Source organism: Hypomesus transpacificus, chromosome 2 (assembly GCF_021917145.1).
Source record: "Hypomesus transpacificus isolate Combined female chromosome 2, fHypTra1, whole genome shotgun sequence".
In the NCBI taxonomy this organism is placed as follows: domain Eukaryota; kingdom Metazoa; phylum Chordata; class Actinopteri; order Osmeriformes; family Osmeridae; genus Hypomesus; species Hypomesus transpacificus.
In genome coordinates this window covers 9571223-9590499 of record NC_061061.1, presented here as the reverse complement: position 1 = coordinate 9590499, position 19277 = coordinate 9571223, and the positions used below count along the sequence as shown (strand labels likewise).

Here is a 19277-nt window from a genome sequence, read left to right as displayed (position 1 = left end):
AGCTAGTTGTTGACATCCTGTGATGTTCCATGCTGCTGGAAGACCTGAAGTTTTAGCTCTGGGGTATTAAATCACACAGGTTTGGGTTTCGAATAGTGAGAGTAGGCTAGTTCACAGTCAGGTGCCAGGTAGGGGCACAAACAATTTTTGTAAGAAGGAATGAATAGACCCTAACTATTTAGCAACTAATTCCTAGTACAGGTGTAGTCTGCCTCACACTGCACACGCACATATCATTGCTTGTCCAGGTACACAGACAGACAGCTCAGCTCCATTTTTCCATCCCCCATTTTTTTTTATGAGACCAGGACTAAGAACTAGAACAAAGTTTCATCAAGTACCTACTGTTATATCAAACACTGAAGGAAGGGACAGAGCGAGATGTGAAATGAAGTGAGAGAATTGAGAGGTGAGATCTCACTGAAAATATAAAAGGAGAAGCGTAAATGTATTCTAATGAAAGAACAACCAAAACATGAATCATTTCTGAATCCCAGTTCAGTGTTTTGTAATGGTTCATCAATTCAAAGCCAGTGCCACCACGTGTATCTTGTTGTCTACACATTAATCAGGATAAGAATTAGTGGCATCAAAGGTTCTAACATTAAATCCGGTTTCAAAAAACTTGTGGTTTTGTGATATTTAACGTTTATGGTCTTTTGAAGGCTAATAGGAGATTTAAGCCTTGAGAGCGATGTATTATTAGTTCCTTGACATAAGAAAACATCTTTGGGATTGTTATGCACTGGCATGGTACAAAGGAAGCCAGGACAGCAGTTGTCAGGGCTGTAAAGTTGTACAGTAGCGTTGAAATATTTGGACCCCTTTTGATTGTCAACGTTCTAACATGGGTCTAAACTGTGGGTAATCTGACATAAAAGACCAATGCAGGTTCCCAGAAAGTAGTATTAGGAAATCCTATTTACAAGATCAGAGGTCAGCATACTCTTGCACAATGACAGATGACCACTGTTGCTGTATGTCTACTAAAGTGTCTGTAGTTCCAACATGCTTGCTTAACCTGTCGGTCAGAAAGTTAGACACAACAAGCACAACATGTGTAGGCTTAGTGCAAAATTTAAGTGCAACCTGTCTGTGTGTGTGTTTCAGAGAAAGTGACAGAGAGTTCCTCCCAATGCTTTCCAGGCATGTCACCATATTGCAATACATTCCCTAATCATGCTGAGAAGAAGCACTGCCGAGAGCACAGGTCAAAGGCAGAGGAGGCCAACAAAAGACAGAATAAGGTGTCCATAATAATGTGCCCAGCTCATTCCTGTTAAGACAGCAGACCACAAGCAGCCACAAATTTCAATGAAACCTTGATATTTTATTATTAATATTTTATCAAAGGATGCAACCTGGCCTTGATTATGAAAATCCGTGGCTGTGTCTCTCTGGCTGTTGGGGGGCAGTACTTTACTTTATCTTAAGTGTTAGGGATCATTCATTCTCTTCAGTTTGATATTGTAGCTCATATTCTCTCTAAAGTTGCATTACTATGCACTGGTGAGATCTGTATCAGAACTTCTTACTTCACATAAATGTGTTACATGTTTAAGATATGGGGTGGATAGCAACAGTATTCTCAATGCAAGAACCTGTACACCATATGGAAGTCATTTGAAGTTGTTTAAAAAAAACTGTAACATTATTCTTTTATCTCCATTTTCTCTGCAACATTTTAAAAAACTGTCTACCGACTCATCCACTCCTCTGAGCAAACTGAGATATTCAAATGAGTGAGCAAAAAGCCAAGAGGTGGCCTAGAGCCTAGCAACAAATGTTTTGACATTCAGAAATATCAGCTGCAACCCTTTTATTAAACATTGCAAAATAACCAGTTTCCTTCAAATGACAATTAGACCACAGTTAAAATATGCACTAATTGATTATATAGAAAGTCAGCTGTAGTTATAAGTGCTTTGAAAAAAGAAAACATGTTTGCTTTAGTCACATCATTCATTTGATTTTCATGAAACAGCTCTTTGTGACCTGTCATACAACTACAAAAGACACGTTTACATGAGTGTGTCATGTTCATATTCACTCAGTATTTCCTGGTGGAGACATGGGCTACAACACGTATTACACGGTTACTTGGAATGTATGCTCGAAGCAAGATATATATATATATATATATATATATATATATATATATATGAAGCGGCCCTAGAATAGTGGCTGTACGAATCATGGCTGAAACAGACAGGCTACCCTACCCAGCTTGGAAGTTTCTATTAAGCTTCTCCTATCACACCCTCTACCCTTTTCAAGAGATTTGGTAAATAGAGGCCACCGTAACAATCTGGGGTGGTTACGCCTATTACAACCAAATGTCAGAGGTGCAGTCTCCACCGGGGTATCGGAGCTCGTGGGCTAACACAGGACCTCCAGGTTCTTTCCCAAAGTCAACCAGGAAGTTTTTGTTAAGCTTGAGGCCACCATTGGCTGTGTCTACGTCCATCTGCATCATAACAGAGCCCTCCCTACAGAAAGGGAGAGACAAAGAGACAGATGTTTTGTATTTTGATCAGATTCAACCTAAATCTGAAATGCATGTAGAAAGTAAATAGTAGAATAACTGGGTTTTAATATTAGGTGGTACACACAATATAGAGGGTCTTACTTAATCATTTTGGGGTAGAACTGCTTGTCCCATGCGCTGTAGAGAGATGTGGTCACATATAGCCTCTTCCCATCCAGACTCAGCTGTAACATCTGTGGGCTCCCCTGCACCCTTTTCCCCTGATTTACACAAACGTGTACACACACACACACATGTCAGAAATGTTACCCTGCTACCTATGGCATATAATATCCTGGAAACACATACAGTAAGTTACATATTTTACCACAGCTATTTATCATCTTTAGCGACACACACAAAAAAGACTTATATTATATAAAGATACAGACCTTGATGATGCGTGGAGCAGGCTGGCTCTGGTCCTCTGGATCCTCCAGGACTTTGACTGGCCCGTCGTTCAAGATGCTGCCACCCAGAAAGACCTGGAAACAACATGAAACAACAAAGAAAAGATGCAAATTGTCCGACAATCATAACTTAACCAGTGTTTATAAATTTGCCTGGGGAAAATGTCATAATCACAACTACTTGCTTACAATCTTAAACTTATTGTACAGCATCACAGTCCAGTTTCACCACACCAATTCAACATTTTAACTCCAATAACTGTTAAATTATTATTAAGTCGTCATTTCGAACGTTTTTGTATGAAATGTATTTAGCATGTTGTTTGGTATTCTATGTTCATAGTGAGGTATTCTAGAGTTTATAAAACATAATGTCACCTGGCCAGTCATACGAGGGTTCATCCTGTCTGTGATGTCATACTGTCTTACATCTCCATGCAGCCAATTACTGAAGTACATGAAGCGGTCATCAAGAGAGATCAGGATATCTGTAATCAGACCTGAAACAGACCGATCGTAGACTTAGTCAAACAGCATTTAATAGGTTAACAAATCACACATCTACACTACCATCTCTGGTGCTGCTGATTATTAACTATATATCAAAGAGTTTTGAACCTGTGATAAACCAATGAACTCTAGTACAAAATTGCCTTCCTGCAACTAAATCTGGTATGCACGCGTGCACACACACACACACCTGGCATTTCAGGTAAGACCCATCCTTCCACTTTCTTGCTGGGAACCTTGATGACCTTCTCTGCATCCCAGTCCCCTTTCTTAATATAGAAAACATAAATATAAAATGTGTATCTATTCATTTAGTGGCGTAGTTCCCTTTTGAGTGATCTGACATGTGAACTGTGCTGCACTCACTCACCTCAGTCCTGAAGAAGTGGAAGACGGTACTTGATAGAGCACAGCCCACATAGCCCTCGGCAGCAGCAGGGTCATGCAGGAAACGGATCTCGAGGGGGACCAAGCCCTCCTCCCCCAGGTCCAGGGTCTGCAGCTTCTTATGGGTGGTCCAGTCCCACACGTGGATGGAAGAGCCATAGTGACCTACACAAACACATTTAGTAAGTCAATATTTGGTCACAGCTTTATTTGATTGTATTCTGTCTCTTGTGTTCACACTGGTATTCTCATATTTCACATGGTTGGCCTACTTCCCAACTTTAAACAGACCCCTTGAATTCATGCACCTTCTTTGACATGTTCCGGGTTGAAGCCGTTGGCGAGAGCTTTGGGAGCGGCCCACTCACTGCTCATCATGACATTGTGTCTAGGTTGGTACCAGAAGTCGTAGCCAAAAGGTGCAGCCTCCCCAGGAAGTTCCCAGTTACCCACCACTTCAAACGTTTCACCGTCCAGCAAGGCAAATCCTCCTGGGAGCAACAGCACATACACCTCATTAGGTAATAAGGGTGTTGGTTCCTTTTGGATTCACTGCTGTCTGATTTGTATATGGATTGACCTCACTGATATAAAGTGGTAATGCTTTTTCCATATAGAGTCAAAAGATCCCTTCTCCTGATGGGTCTCCTACCTTTGCCATTGCCAGAGGGGTCTCCGATGCAGCTGATCATGATCTGGCCATTGGCCAAGCAATGTGTAGTGTGGGGGTTGGCCAAGTTACACTTCCAGAAAAGTTCTGTGGGCTCCACTACCTAGGGGAGCACAGTAACTGTTTTAGATTACATTACTTTGGATTGGGGAAAAGCTATTATCGGAACTGAAAAAATAAATATATGTATAAATATATGTATATACTTTCTCAACACAGTATGTGTAGAATTCAAAGTGGATAAAAAAGGCAAAAATGTTGCCAAGAAGATTTGAAGTTTTAGTTTTTATTCTTTTCGGTTGTGAGAAAATCAGAAATAATTATGCATGCAAGTGTGCATGCACTATCAATACCATTAGAATTCTAAAAAACAGACATAAAAGTACAAGCCAAACATAAACCCAAACAATGTCTGACTTGTTACCTTGTGCATTCGTGGAGCACGGGGGGTTGTTCCCACATCCACAACATAGATCCGCGAGGAGATGAGAGCAGGCAGGATGAGGCGATTGCGCCTCTTAGAGGAGTCACTGAAACAGCTGCTGCAGGCGTTCCAGCCAGAGTGGTGGAGCTCATCCTTCCTGTTGGGCATGGGCAGCCTGTGGATGACCTGCCAGGGGGCATCCACAAGGGCACTAAACACTTTATAGTTTCTGGTTAATTACTTGTTTGTTTTTAGTTCTATTTGCATACTTTTTCATGCAAAAAGTGACTTAAACTGTAATATATTTCAAAAGTAACTAAAGATTCCTTCTACAGACTCAAAACGGAAAATGCATCATCAGTCACAACACAAACTGACAATCACAGGGCATTATGTCCAAAGGCTTGAAAAGTGTTGCATGTAAATCACAAACTTTAGTACCTGACAGTAGGTGGTGGACTTGGGATCCACATCTACTGTGGCCAGGTAATCTGGTTTCTCGATGTCTGTGTTACGATAGATGCAAGGCAAATACACAATCTTCTCCCGAGGCCCTATTTCAGAAGACCCATGATAACTAAACATTCTCATATTCTGCCAATATCTTAAAACTTTGTCAATTTCAATATGCAATTAACTCAAGCCTTTAGTGGTCTCAGTAGTGCGACCTACAAGTGCAGGGTTTTTTCACTCACCCTTCATGGCATCCAGGGGGCTCTTGTAGCCAGGACCACAACATGGGCGCTTGGCTGTAAAGATAAACAGGAAAACAGCTGTTTTTCTCACTCCAGTCGAAAGTTTGCAAATAGATAAGCCCAGTTTCTCAGTTAGTCCCCAAATTGAAGTGAATATGTTGTATATTTTACAATATTTTAACATTCTCCCTAAAAATATGTTGCAATAACATTGTGTCTATCATTTAAACGATACATTGTTTGAATATTAATGTTTGCCTTTCCATCAATTATTAAGCCTCAGTAAGTAGGCTAGTGCATAATATAGACTACTTCATATTGTAGCCTATTACAGCAGTGGCTTTTATGTTGTAATCTCGGTGTAAAACTATAGCAAACTTCTATAGCACATTTATAAATCTCGCGAACTTTGGACAGATGTCCACATATTTTTACATTTGTTCAAACCATATAAAAATGTATTGCGTTTAGAGTAACTTTCGCTGCACAGTTCAAAACCAAATGAACGAGTCTGAGAAGAAGTATTCGTAGTTTCTAAACCGTTTGCAGCTGGGGGAAAGATATGCTAAAGTTAATTTACGCATTCTACCATTAAGAACTTGCCTACAATTTCTTTGCATAAAATCCTAACAACCACTAATGCATGCACAAATGCATAATGATTAAGTTATTACGTTAACAACAAAGTAGAAGTAATCAGGCAAATGCCTATAGCCTACTAACCCATCCCGCAGTTACTTCAAGCAGGTTCAAAGTTCAGTCCGTAACTGATCTCAGTGTCATTCAGTGAGAAAATGGATATGTTGTGACTTTTGTAGAAGCTGTTTGAGAGGACGTTTATGAGGTGTGGTTAATGTAAAAATTAGGCCAAGGAGATAGGGGCGTGTTTTGGCAACTTAAATCCTACATCATACGAGAAGACTTTTTGTCGACTGCCTTTTCTCCAGCTGACATGATTTGATAGGGTCCGCGGCTGGTTCCCTCTACTTTCCCGAGATAAATATTTGACAATGAATCAAAACCGCACTTTTGCATTGAACGACATCCTTCTTCTATTCTGGGCCAAAGGTTTTATTCCACATTTATTCATGGCAGCGTCTTGCCAATCCAATCAAAAGTTATGAATTTCTGTTGTTCAGCCAATGGAAAAATAGTAGCCTACAAAAAATTCCAGTGCCGTTTTCTAACTTGACTGATTGGATGGGAAGTCAGTCAACAGCGATAGGCCTACTTGATATGCACAGTTGTGTTATTGCTGATAAATTACGTTATGCTGAGTACACACTAAAATATTTTTTAAATATTTTAAGATTTTCAAAATGTGAGATACCACAAACATGAGGACAAATCCTAGATTGAACTGTTGCTCCTATAGTGTGTGGTGGTGTTTGTCCTCGGGGTTCCCCCCACACAGATTTCTGATCGTAAATATTCAACATGTTTGCGATCGGGGCAGATCCGACGTTCTTCCGAGCAAGTTTGCATGGTCACTCTTAACACACATCACACCAAGCGAAAATCTGATAAAATAATCTGTAGATAATCGGGACAATCGCAAGGATTGTTGGGACATTACCTATAGGATTATCGGAAGGGGGGAATCGGCCCAAAATCAGACCGATTATCTTGTACCCAGCATTAGACGCAATGTCGTCTGATGTTAAATTAAATCTGAAAGGAAGACGTCACATGGTGATCCAACAGCGAATTTGATTCAAACATAGGCCTGTTGTTGCGGGCATCTCAATGAGGGAATGATAAATAACATAAAATAACATGAAGACGTATGTCAACTGCGTTATACTTTATTAAAAGTGAAACCGCATCTACAAATATTAACAGCCAGGTTCAAGCAATATACTTTTTAGGATTTATCACACGTCAACAGATTAAGTTTGAGTGACATTTCAAACTTTTGACCCAAAATTACATTAAATAATAGCAAGACTTGCATGGGGTCCATATGGAGTCTGTTTTTTTGGGTGTCCAATGGCACATTGACCAATAACCTTGAGAAACAGATTCAGTTAGAAAAAAGTGTTGCAGAGTAGGACCCGGAGAGGAAAACAATATTTTTTTTATTACGGTGGACGCTGTTAGGGCTGTGTGGTAGGTACTTCACCTTACCAAATTGTTTTACTATACTGACCATCGCCCAGTTTTGTCCTCAACTGCAATCTAAATGGTTATCGTCATACCTTCACCTAATCCTCATCCATCTTGTCCTCATCCTCTATTACATCCTCATCTTCATCATCAGTTTTTTCGACATCTTCCTCATCCATGTCCTCCCCAACTTCAATTTTGTCCATATCCGTTTCCACAAGGGGCTGTGGTAAGACATGATCCACCTTCCCAACTAAATCCCTTTCTTCACTGTGTGTATCCTCTTCATCCTCTTGCTCAAATGCAGCCAACTCTGGCCCCACCAGGACTCCTGTCAGGGTAGTCAACAGCATGGACTGGGTATTTTCCAGGCTCTGAATGGTCTCATGGTTCTTCTGCTCAGTGAGCAGCCCAGTAATGAGGAAGGATTTCCAGACCAGTTCGGGCTGATCAGCTAAGCAGGATAGAGCCTCCACTAGCCAATTTGTCAGCAGCTGAACAACATCTTTGCATGAAGCCCCTGTCAGCCCATCCTCAGTTGCCAGCTGGGCCCAGCGGGCAATCAGGAAGCGTTGCAGTATCGGTCGTATGCACATCTCTACAGGCTGAACACGGCTGGTACAACCGGTAGGAACAACTGCCGGCAGTGTACAGCAGTCACTGAGGGTGCCCAGAAAGTGGTCAGACACGTGCTCGCGATGGCCATCAAGGATTAGCATGGCTTTATTGCTATGGCTCTTTTCTGGCATGTGCTGCTGCCACACCCGAGATAGCCATAGATCTAAGTCATCTTCCCTGGTCATGCACTCTTGCTTCGCTACCAGTATGACATGGTTAGATGGGACCGAGTCAGGGAGCGGCTCCTTTGTGAGGACCAAGGTGGGCAGCAAAGTGCCATCTGCAAGTGCAGCCAGGTAAATAGTGAACAGAGGATCCCCACTCCCAACCATACAAAGGGCTGCATGCTTCTCCACCTTGGTCTCGTCTGCAAGCCACTTGAAGTCCACAAAGACATACAGCTCATCCATGGCTGCTATGGCCGTGTGGGGTATCTTGTGGACATGGATTACTCTTGAGGTGAACTTGGTGAAATCACTGATGTCGTTCTCCATGGAGCGTGGCAGGCTGAGGCTGACTGTAGGGGCCCTGCCTGGGGGACGCAGACCCAGTTTATGCTGCAGCATGAAGCCCACTGCCCAGTCGTAGGAGATACGAAAGGAGCCGCTGCCCTGTTTGTGGAACTCCGAGGCCTTGTGGAAGAGGTTACTCTCATTGACAGGCAGTTGCAGCTCACGCTGGGATAAGACCCATTCCACAAGACTCTCTGCTGCCTTACCTCTGTCTTGTTCCTTGCTATCGTGCATTAGTTGCCTCCTTTTGTCTGACAGCCATTTTTGGATGAGCTGGGGTTGGGTGGAGAAGTCTGCTGAGGCGAGGCTTATTCCACTACATAGGGCAAATAGAGCTATCCTTAGCTGGCGAGCTGAGAGCACATCTACATTGTCTTTAACCACCGGCAGCTCTGTTTGAGTTTCATCAGGGGGCTCTGCTGGCATGGGCAGCAATAATGGAGGTTTAGATTCTCTTTGATGACTTGTCTCCTCGCCAATGACCTCAAACTGACTATCATCATCGGTATCCGAGTCCATCTCCTCAACTGGGGCCATTCCCAGGTCTATGTCATCCTCCTGGTCTGAAGTGACCCACTGATTGCTTCTGCTATGATAAAAAAAAGTATAAGAAATCAGAATCACCACAGACGACACCCAATTTTGGACTAAAACAAAATAATCTTATTAGTAAAAATGTGTCTTAACACAATACCTTGTTTCATCTTCAACAAATCCAACCTTTGTGTTTCCTGTAGTAAAAAGAGGGGACATTTATGAGAAAAAAAGCTATCACACACAATACATTAATAAAAAATAAGCTGAATAAAAATGAGTGATGATAAAATGATTCATAACCATATTTGAATGACCCATTTTCAAATGGAGTGACTAACCTTGAGTATTTGGTGGGTAGCCATGGTATTCCCAGAAGCAGGATGTCCTCTTGCAAAGGTTGATTTTGCAAATGATGCATCCATACACGCTCTCGTGGCGGAGGTTCTTCAGATGGCAGGTCCGGCATCTTCTGGTCCTAGGGGTGAGTCTGACCATCCTGTGTCTGACACTTTTCCTTTCGTCTCCATCTAATTGTTGTGTTGAAGCTTCTGTTTTCACCTGAACCCTCAATCTCTTTTTCTTCTGGACTGTATCCACTTTAAACTCAGCAGAGACCCATGTGCGTTTCCGGACGCTCTTCAATAATTGGTTTCCTAGGCGCTTGCGAAAGGCGACCTGGGTGAAAAGTCCATCCTGCACCCACAGTGGTGGGTTGTCTTTGCGGCTCTCCCGCAGCACAATGAATGCATTGACGATGCTCAAATTAACCAGGAAGCAAAAAAGACTTTTCCAGTACTTGTTGTGCTGCAGGCCTCCGAGTGGGTTGCAGGCTAACAGCTGCTTGCAGATATCCACACCCCTCATGTTCTCCTGGAGGAGTCTGAAGGCCAGAGGACGGTTGATGGGGCTTAGTTCACCTACTTTGGTCTGGGACTTTCTCCACACCGTGTCTGGCTCCCCAGGCTTAGCATTTGTGGACAGGCAGCCCATCTCCTTGGTGTCCATCCAGCGGGTGGCCAACAGGGGGCCGTACTGCCTTTGCAGGAAGTCCCCAGGCTTCTCCACTCTGCCCTGCTCCCAGATCTCTTTGGGAATGATGGGACTTTGAGTGGGGAAGGAGCTTGAAGAATATATGCCCTGGTCTAGAAGCTTCTGCATGAGTGGCACAGAAGTCAAGGAACTGGCCAGGAAGAGTTGGTGGTGTTTTTCATGAAGGCCCTCCACCAGTGGGGAGACGACACTGAACCCCAAATCAATATTTTTCTCCTTCTCCAACTGAATGAGAAACCTGTGGCAGTAGCCTGACTTGGAGTCGCAGAGCAGCCACACCTGTGGTGGAGCCTTGGAGTCCCCTTTGGTGGAGCTGGTTTTGTCCTCATGACTGGGCAGCAGAGCACGGTCTATGGACAGGCACTGGTTGGGCTGGTAGGCGTTCCACATGGCAGGGCCCAAAATGTTATGCATGGGCTGGAAAATATGGAACTTATCACTGCTGGCATTGCCACTATGCTCCTCAGTCAGGAGACTCCCCATACAGATGTTAGAAGATATCTGCTGAAAGCGAATGAATGTCATGGCTCGGAAAAAGGTGTCACATTTTGCATTGTGCTTCCAGGACCAATAATGTGGTAGTTCAGCAAGGTTCTCGAGGCCCATAAGGATACTTAGACCAATGAAGACTTTGATATCATGGGTCGTGACGGGGATCCAGTTAAGGTCATGCCAGCCAAGGAACTGGCAAGTCTTGACATGTGCATTGGTCTCGTAGGCAATGAGTTCAATGAGATCCTTGGGGAAAAGCAAGTTGAAGTAGTCTATGGCATCACTGTTCTTAGATAAGGAATGTTGAGGGCCAGAGTTTCCAGTGAAGTTAAGGGTCTCGGTAATGGCACCGTAAACACCCGGAGGGAGAGGTTTTGTCCAGTGTTCTATTAAAGCCCAAGCAGGCTTCTGTAAGTCTTCATTCTTTTCTAGTTCCTCGTCTTGGCAGAATCCAATGTCATACTCCACATATTCTAAGGAAGGGGGGTAGAAAATCACAAAACCAGCTGTTATTCTTCTGCTTCAGACTGCCATGATTTCACAACCTCGATTTGATAAGTTCAGAAGCCTCTACACTATTCTCAAATAGCAAAAGTATAACACAACTGTTTAATATAAACAAGGTTTCAATAAGGATTTATTCCCCATTATACAATTGTCCTCACTTGATTCAAGACTGTTCCTGTTTATTTACCTTACCAAACCAACCGGCTAAATGTGTAAGAGATGCCATCATCACTGCTGTGAGAAGCTTTTTGGTTGTGCTTTTAAGTTGAAATTGTTAAAACAGAAAAACACACACAAAACAATACAAACTGTCGATTATTCAGAGTGCACACTTACTCTTTCGTTCACATGTGCTTTTCTTGTGGTCTAGGTTTTGGACCAAGTGCTTGGCCATAAGGTCACCAGTAGGGGAGGAAAAGTCACACCCAGAACACTGTAGCTTAAAATAACTGAGAGAGAAAGGGAAAAAAAAAGCAAGTAATTTAGCAGAGAGATTTTACACATACCTATACAAAGAGAGAGACATTAAAACTGAGCATGACCGATCTTACCAGGGGGGTGGCTTCTTATGCAGAGGAAAAGACTTGACGTTTGTTTGAGGTACATGGTTGCTGCAAGCAAGATAAACTGCAATTATTTAACTTTTCAAAATACTTAACGTACGCAACTTATGCCGTCAAAACTCATGCCTGTCAGAGATTAAAGTGAAACTGAATCACTTCCCACAAATGTTTTATACCTATTAATGATGATCAGAACTTCATATGTGCTTAACTGTATGCTGCAAGAGTTGTAAAATTAACTTTTGATGGAAACTTCTACACTCACTCGATCATGTGTTCAGCATAGGAGCGGGAGCAACAAGTCTTGTAGGTGCACAGCAAACACCGCACGGAGGTAGGGTAGTGGTCGGGGAAACTGGCCACACCTGTTCCACACTCCATACACCTCTGGTCCAGGAGCATGCCACTGGAAAAGCTGAACGGTCAACTAACCTCATACAGACAGAGCATACACACAAACACCTTAAGAAGTTGTATCCAAAAGTCCCAACAGCAAAAGAAAATCACCTTTTGTCCTGGAACTTAGTCAGCATATCCAGCATTTTGCTGACTGATTTTCTTTTGTGTGGGTTGCCTTTGACCTGCTGAGATTCTATGGACAATGGCAATTTTTTGGGTGACTTCAACTTCAGAAGTTTCAAGGCGCTGTAGTGATGGGCAGGTTCTTGCATGGGAAAAGGGGGGAACTCAGGATCAACAGGCATGAGTGGGTTCCTCCTGGCAACTTGGATCTCGTTTGCAGGCCGGGCCCTGATGATCACCTTATGGGGCACATGAATAGTAAGATCAATTCAATTGAGGTGTAAGCGGCACAACGTAGAGTAAGTAGTGAGCAATGGTTTTTTATATATTCAAAGAAATTGCACCAATAAAAAAATGCATAAAAGGTAATGACTGATTCCAAGAAATTGTATTTCTGTCCACAACATTACTCACTTTAGTCCCTGATGGCAAGCCTTCCAACTCTTTGGGCTTGCAAACAGTGCGGTGGTGCTGCGTCTTGTGCTCTATCAGGTCCTGTAAGACGATGAACTGGAGGCGACATTTGTTGCAGTGGAAAGCTTTGTGATTCTATAGAAAAGAATATAAGAGCAACAAAAAAGATTGTTTTAGGGTCCATTCACAACCAATTCAATAAAAGGATCCACATGATTCTTGCAATATCAGCATTTTTAAATACACATTTTAGTCATTTACCTGGTGGCGCAAAAAGTGTTGTTGGTAGGACGTCTCATTCCTGAAAATTTTCAGGCAGTAGACACAGAGCAAGTAGACTGTCTTACGGTGATACAACAGGAAGTGGTTATACACATGTGAGAAGAAGGATGAGCTGTATTCGCACACCTGTCAACACGAGGAGAAGGAGAGGAGGGCAGATTGTGGAAGTTATTAGTTTTTTTGGACGAAACTCGAAATGGTCTGACAGATTTTGGTGATCAGGGTACAAGGAGGTCAAAGTTCACCAACCTGGCAGATGTATGGCATCTCGCCTGGTTTGTGGGTGGCCTTCATGTGGTTCAGGAACACATGCTCACTCTCAAACACCCACTCACAAATCTTACATATGCCTGGTAGGACAGAGACATTCATTTATTTCAATACAACAATAAGTATATTTCTGCACACAAAATGTGCAGTTAATACTTACAGGGATATTCAATGGGACTGTGGACTTTGTCTAAATGGCATTTCCACTGTTTGGTTGAGCAGAACTGCCGGAAGCAGTACTGGCAGGACTTGAGTGCATTCGACAGACTACTTTGCGACCCCTGATTTGAGTGGAACCACATGTGGCTCATCATGCTGTGAAGGGCAAAGACAAAACAGGTTAAGAGCCACAAATCCAACAACACACACACAGAACAGTATCTTAGCATGAGCAGTGTGGAACTCAAATATAATACATATAATAACATAATAATACTGTAGTACTCTTACCTAACGTTATCAATGAGTGTCATGGAGCAGACTTGGCACTTCATGGGGGTTTTCCTGATATATATGTTGGGATCCGGCTCATGATAACCCTTCTTGGTACCATAGTAAAAGCACTCCACATTCATGACCAACTTCGAGGGACTCAAAGTGTTGACAGGAGCCTGGGAAGTGTTTGCAGAAACCACCCTGCTAGGAGATCCCAGAGTGTTGACCGTGGTGCTACTGGCGTAAGTGGTGTTTACGATGTCTGGACAGCAGAACTAGGAAGGGGGAAGTCACATACAGTAGCACCTTTAACGTAATTGAATTAATAACCATCTGATCAACCAGATTAGTGAGAAGACATAAGATAGTACCATATATTGAAATGCCAGTGACCAAACACCATCATCTCTCTGCATTTTACTAAATGTTGCAGTGTAAATAGGGTTTTCTGCCTAGGTGTACATAAGTTTAACAGTAATCATATGATTGTGTAACGTCATACATATGTAATTATAACAATTCCACACAATTTCAACCTTTTGTGTGTGTGTGTATGGGCGGGGTGTTGCATAAATGTCAATCATTGAGATGCATTAAAAGTCCTTACACACATGTGTCCTTGTAGGGCTGCTTGCATTTTGAAATGGCTTCCACATCTAGGACACTTCATCTGCTGAGAGGATTTAGAAACTGGAAAAACAACAATAGCATGTTAGCTGACGACAGAACTGCATTTAAGTCGAGTTAAAGGCCTAGTTTAAGTTGTTTTCATGTTATGTCAAAGGCCTTCTGTAAAGGCCATCATTGACTTCAAATTGAGTATGTGTACACATACGCATGATGGCTGCCATTGTGCTGTAAGTGTACGCATTTGCAAGGTGCAATACAAGCAGAGATCGTGTGGCAGTATACCAAAGATCCTCTGACAGCAAAATGGAAAAAAAGAAACAGCAAACAAGTAGTAGTACAATGGCAGAGCATTTGAGAAACTGGCACCACTGCCGCTGTTTCTGTCATCTTCTTAAGACATTAACAACACCTCCTCCTCCTCTGTCACCATGTTTACTGTTGTAGAAATCAGAAGTAGTTGGAATGTATGTCCGGACAGGTAGAAAATGTTGTTGCTGACCTGCCTTCTAGTGGACATAACATCCATTTCAGGGTTTCCCGCAGAAAATGGGTTAGTTAAGGTGGTAGGATGAGGTTTGGGGGGAGGGAGCAGTTTGCACGATAGACTAATGGGAGGGGGGATAGTTTGTGCGATAGACTAATGCGTTCTGCAGAAAAGGGAGACTGGCGTTTTGGAATGGAAAGGAGAAAATAGGACAGAGGAACATGGCGGATATCGCTATGTGTTGCTTAGGCGGCCGCCTTAACTGAAAGTACTGTGGGAAACCCTGCATTTAGACTGAGTACGCAGTGGATTTTCTAAGCAATGCAGCTTGCGTTGTGTTTGCGTACAGTGACAAGGGGGTCTTGTCGGCCATATAGGCCTGGCAGCCCGTTACTGACGCAAAGCCTCAGCCAAGGCCTTTACTCCTGGGCTGGGGAAGAGAGCCTCAACGAGGCACACCTGTTGCTCATCTACCCCACTCCTGGTGAGTACAAAAGGGGACAAAAAGGGGTGATATGTTGGTTGATGTGGGCATGTTTTCTGCTACACAGACTTGCCGTAAAGAGAGAAGAACCCTAAAGATTGAGCCAGGAGGGCCATAGGCTATAGACTTGGCGACCGAAAGAGACACGCCGACACAGCTTTTTCAGCTTCCTTATTACTGTATTTGTTTTACACCAAAAGGTGCTATTAAACACCCTAGGGATTACCTTCTCTCTCGTGAGTCTGTCTCAGTGCTTCACAGTACGTACACATACAAAATGGAAGTATATTAAGGCCTTGGCTTTTTCCCACCTAGTCACAACCCGAAAATTTAAGCTTTTCTATTGAACTTACCCGACTGTGTCTGTGAGTTCAGGTGTAGGGTAGTGGTGGCAGCAGTTGACAGGGTGTCCGTGGTATTGGAGGTTGCAAAGGTAACCTTGCTCGCATTGCCAGCTTGGCTTGTATGGATGGTGAGGGTGGCAGGTATCTTGATGGTAGGTATATTGATGGCCATGGTGGTTCTTGGTTGCACAGGAGCAGTGGGGGCTCTGAATTGGTGGATCTGAATTTGGGGTCTCACCTGGGCAGGCTGGGCCCTAGGGACTACCTTGGGCACCCCTACCACAGGTCGAAGCACATGGGCACCAGGAGACCCTGGGATATGGGGTGGAAATAGTCAGCACACATGAAATGTATAGAATAGTTTATGTATAGAAAAATATCTTGCAATCCCATTCGTATCTTTAACCTTACAGAGGATATAAAACCAAAGCAATACATCTGTCTCTACTTGTAAAACGTTTTACACAGTACTGTGAAAATGCACCTAATGAAATTGTAATAATAAGCTTATATGTTTACAACACTGAATTACCAGCAAGCAGAGTAATAGGCTGAAAAGGCTGATTTGGCATGTTCAACACAAAGCCCATTGGGTTGATTGTGTTCTGTGCAGGCCGCACATTCTGGACTGGGAATCCCTGTGAGAGGATAAGGATCCACATTTTAAAAGGATCTTTCAAGTTTCCTCAAACCAAAAAGAACTAAATCGACTGACGGCATTTTATCTATGGTGACTGAAAAGACGTGATTTATTTGAATCACTTGCTGACTGGAACTGAATTGAATGGGTTAAAGCTGAGGAGGAGGGCCTTACCTGTGAAGTCAAGAAGATGGGCTGGTTGATGGATGAGTGGGTGCCAGGCTTGCCCGTGGGCAGCAGTATGGTGCCCAGTCCTGATGAGGTTTGTGTCAGGAACAGCTGTTGTCCCTGGGCGATGCCCGTTGGCACCAGAGAAGCAACAGCCGGCATGGGGGCAGACGCCACTAGGGGAGCAGAGGGGTTGGGTCGCGATGATACTGTCATAGAAGCTGAAAGCCAGAGCAAGAGACGAAAAAGATAAGGAAACAGTCACATTTTCCAAAAGCTATGCAACTACTCATTCTGTCTGACTGGTTCAATACTATTTTCTCTGCCATTGGAATGGTACAACACTTGACTCACGCGTTGTAGTGGAGAGCAGTGTTTTGATGGTCCCCACAGACGAGCAGCCTGCACTGAGGACAGTTTGCTGTGCTGCTGTTGGAGTAGCAGAGGAAACAATGGGACGTGAAGTCTCAGGAGAAGGTGTGAGGGCAGCATTGTTTGATACAAGAGTATAGTATAGTTAGACCACATATTTAAATTTAAGATTCCTATATGTTTACTGTATGCACCTTCCTGCCAAAGCAAATTCCTTGTCTGTGCAAACTTTCATGGCGAATAAATGCCATTCTGATTCTGATTCTGATACACATGCTACATTTTCAAGTTGAACATTTAAAATGCAGGCAGGAGAGACATATCCACAGAGGCTACAACTGCACTACACATCCAATTGCACTGTGGCCAGTGCCTGCTCAGAATGGGTGTGGCAAAGTCTCCATTGAAATGGTTGAGCATTGACTCACCGTTATCGTGACACTCCATTATATTCATGTCATCTTCTTCCACATCGTCGTCAACCAGTTGCCATGGCTCCAATTCCTCTTCCTCACACTCCATAAATAAGTCAGTGTCCATGTTGCTGCTTGAAAATCCAAGTCAATATATTGTTTGACTATTGCATGAGGAAATTAAAAACACAAATTGCCTACGATATCATGCAAGCAATAAAAAAACGATCTAGGGCAATTCGTTTATTTAGCATATTGTTCAGTTACTCAGTTAACAAGACATCGTTTCTTAACACTGCTAGATTGTAACGTGGATGCTGGGTTTCAACACCCAACATCTATTTTTCTTTATTGCAAGAAACTGTCTGAAAGTGAACCAAATCTCTGAAATAGGCTACTCGCCAAACTTCCCATTATAACCACAAGACAATTTCAAAAGGGGCGGGGAGAAAGTAGTTCATTGCATATATGGCTTGAGGTAAGACTAAATGATAAAATCGCTCAAATAAAACTGCAGTCATATGAATTATAAATGCACATGTTCGTGTCCGCAATGCAGAATAGTAATAATCCCACCGTTTCGGAAAACGGGGTTATTGTTCCACAAACGCGCAGTGATACAAAAGAAAATCGCGTGTTGTGTGTCCCTGCAAGGAGACAGTATGTGATAACATTTGCATTTGATACACATATTTAAAAACATCAATTTCGTGTCAAATTTTAACAGATTAAGACGATGGACTGTTTACATGGTATACATACCCGTTTGGACAGTCCAATCTGACAACTAAAGAACACGCAGAAATTCTAAGCGCGATTTGCAGAACCCATTTGCAAAATGATTGAGAAAGGGGCAGGAATAGGCTCTTTGAGAAGCTCTCATTGGTTGACACAACATGTGTTGTCATTTCCGCTTTGTAAAGGCTATTCTGATTGGTTTTAAACGCAAAAGACCCTAGTCAAAGGCGGTGCGAAGTTTCAGGAAACATGGCAGTTTTTAGACTACTCAACAATTCTAATGTTTATGAAAAATATACGACTCATTTGGCAGTTACCTGTGGAGGTTCATGCATTTGAAAAAGATTGAACAAATTAAATAATCATATTGAATTAGAGCTACTTAGGTTGTAATGATAGATATACATGTAGCAACTTAATAATGATATTACAATTTGAACACGATTTTACATGTATAGCAATTAATTTAGGATAAACCTTAAATGGTCATGTTAAATCTAGCTTGAACAGATTCTTTAGGCTACACGTGAAACAACACGTGTGGACTGAGTAGGCTAACACAGTTGGCTACAAACTGATCTATTTTCTTTGTCATTGTCCCTAATGCCTCTACTGGCATAAAATAGAAGCACACGTTCGGATACCAGCTATGACCACATTATGAATAGGCTATGCATTCTTGGTTTGTGTTACTACCATATGAAAGCTTCTTAAAGCGTAACTATGGTAGCTAGCCTACATTGATTTTCTTTATTTTTGTGCTATCCCCCTATCGCAGTGTTTCCCATAGGCTATGTCGAAAAACTGGATCCAATACTTTTATAAAACATATACAAGTTAATTATGTGTAGGTAGACCTACATACCGTGGGTTTATGCTATTTGCCCAATTTCAATCAGTCGTCTGTTTGAAAACGAATCGATCTGATTCCAACTCCCAAAGGGCATTTTACACTTCAGGTGAATTTTCTAATGTAATTGCTTTTCAACATTTATTTCACCCTAGTTTGCCAGCATTTGAATTACTTTTCTTTAAATGCATTTGGCAGCACATAGTTGCATTGCTTTAGTTAG

At 42.5% G+C, this 19277-nt stretch overlaps 2 protein-coding genes across 6 annotated transcripts; both read right to left on the bottom strand.

The window, feature by feature from the left end:
* Positions 1 to 1799: 1799 nt before the first annotated feature.
* selenbp1 (selenium binding protein 1) lies at positions 1800 to 6479 on the bottom strand. Its single transcript, XM_047034162.1, has 12 exons — positions 6347 to 6479; positions 5624 to 5677; positions 5370 to 5482; positions 4929 to 5114; positions 4487 to 4607; positions 4143 to 4325; positions 3818 to 3999; positions 3638 to 3716; positions 3316 to 3437; positions 2920 to 3012; positions 2630 to 2748; positions 1800 to 2489 (listed from the first exon to the last, which is right to left on the bottom strand). Exons 1-12 carry the CDS (start codon positions 6348 to 6350, stop codon positions 2327 to 2329), a joined length of 1419 nt encoding a protein of 472 aa, XP_046890118.1. The 5' UTR covers positions 6351 to 6479; the 3' UTR covers positions 1800 to 2326.
* Positions 6480 to 7418: 939 nt separating this feature from the next.
* On the bottom strand, positions 7419 to 18330 carry pogzb (pogo transposable element derived with ZNF domain b). 5 transcript variants are annotated; one of them, XM_047040130.1, is made up of 19 exons: positions 18229 to 18330; positions 17482 to 17600; positions 17036 to 17110; positions 16688 to 16902; positions 16406 to 16511; positions 15883 to 16185; positions 14539 to 14621; positions 13947 to 14206; positions 13657 to 13811; positions 13476 to 13576; positions 13206 to 13352; positions 12945 to 13079; positions 12516 to 12769; positions 12274 to 12414; positions 11997 to 12056; positions 11782 to 11894; positions 9735 to 11411; positions 9554 to 9590; positions 7419 to 9448 (listed from the first exon to the last, which is right to left on the bottom strand). In XM_047040130.1, exons 2-19 carry the CDS (start codon positions 17591 to 17593, stop codon positions 7828 to 7830), a joined length of 5595 nt encoding a protein of 1864 aa, XP_046896086.1. In that variant the 5' UTR covers positions 17594 to 17600; positions 18229 to 18330; the 3' UTR covers positions 7419 to 7827. The 5 variants fall into 5 exon arrangements, with proteins under 5 accessions (XP_046896086.1, XP_046896116.1, XP_046896106.1 ...); XM_047040160.1 differs by having other exon boundaries at positions 7419 to 9445; XM_047040150.1 differs by having other exon boundaries at positions 17036 to 17107.
* Positions 18331 to 19277: the final 947 nt, after the last annotated feature.

Bases quoted from the DNA above. Each gene is read 5' to 3' on its own strand.
- selenbp1 (XM_047034162.1), bottom strand. The intron at 5,483-5,623 runs GTGAGTGAAAAA...CTTCTGAAATAG, and splicing joins CCCCCTGGATGCCATGAAGG to GGCCTCGGGAGAAGATTGTG. The intron at 3,013-3,315 runs GTGACATTATGT...TGTTGTTTCCAG, and splicing joins ACCCTCGTATGACTGGCCAG to GTCTTTCTGGGTGGCAGCAT.
- pogzb (XM_047040130.1), bottom strand. From the start codon at position 17,593: ATGGACACTGACTTATTTATGGAGTGTGAGGAAGAGGAATTGGAGCCA. The intron at 13,577-13,656 runs GTAAGTATTAAC...CTGTCCTACCAG, and splicing joins CAGTCCCATTGAATATCCCT to GCATATGTAAGATTTGTGAG. The intron at 13,080-13,205 runs GTAAATGACTAA...TCTTTTCTATAG, and splicing joins AACACTTTTTGCGCCACCAG to AATCACAAAGCTTTCCACTG.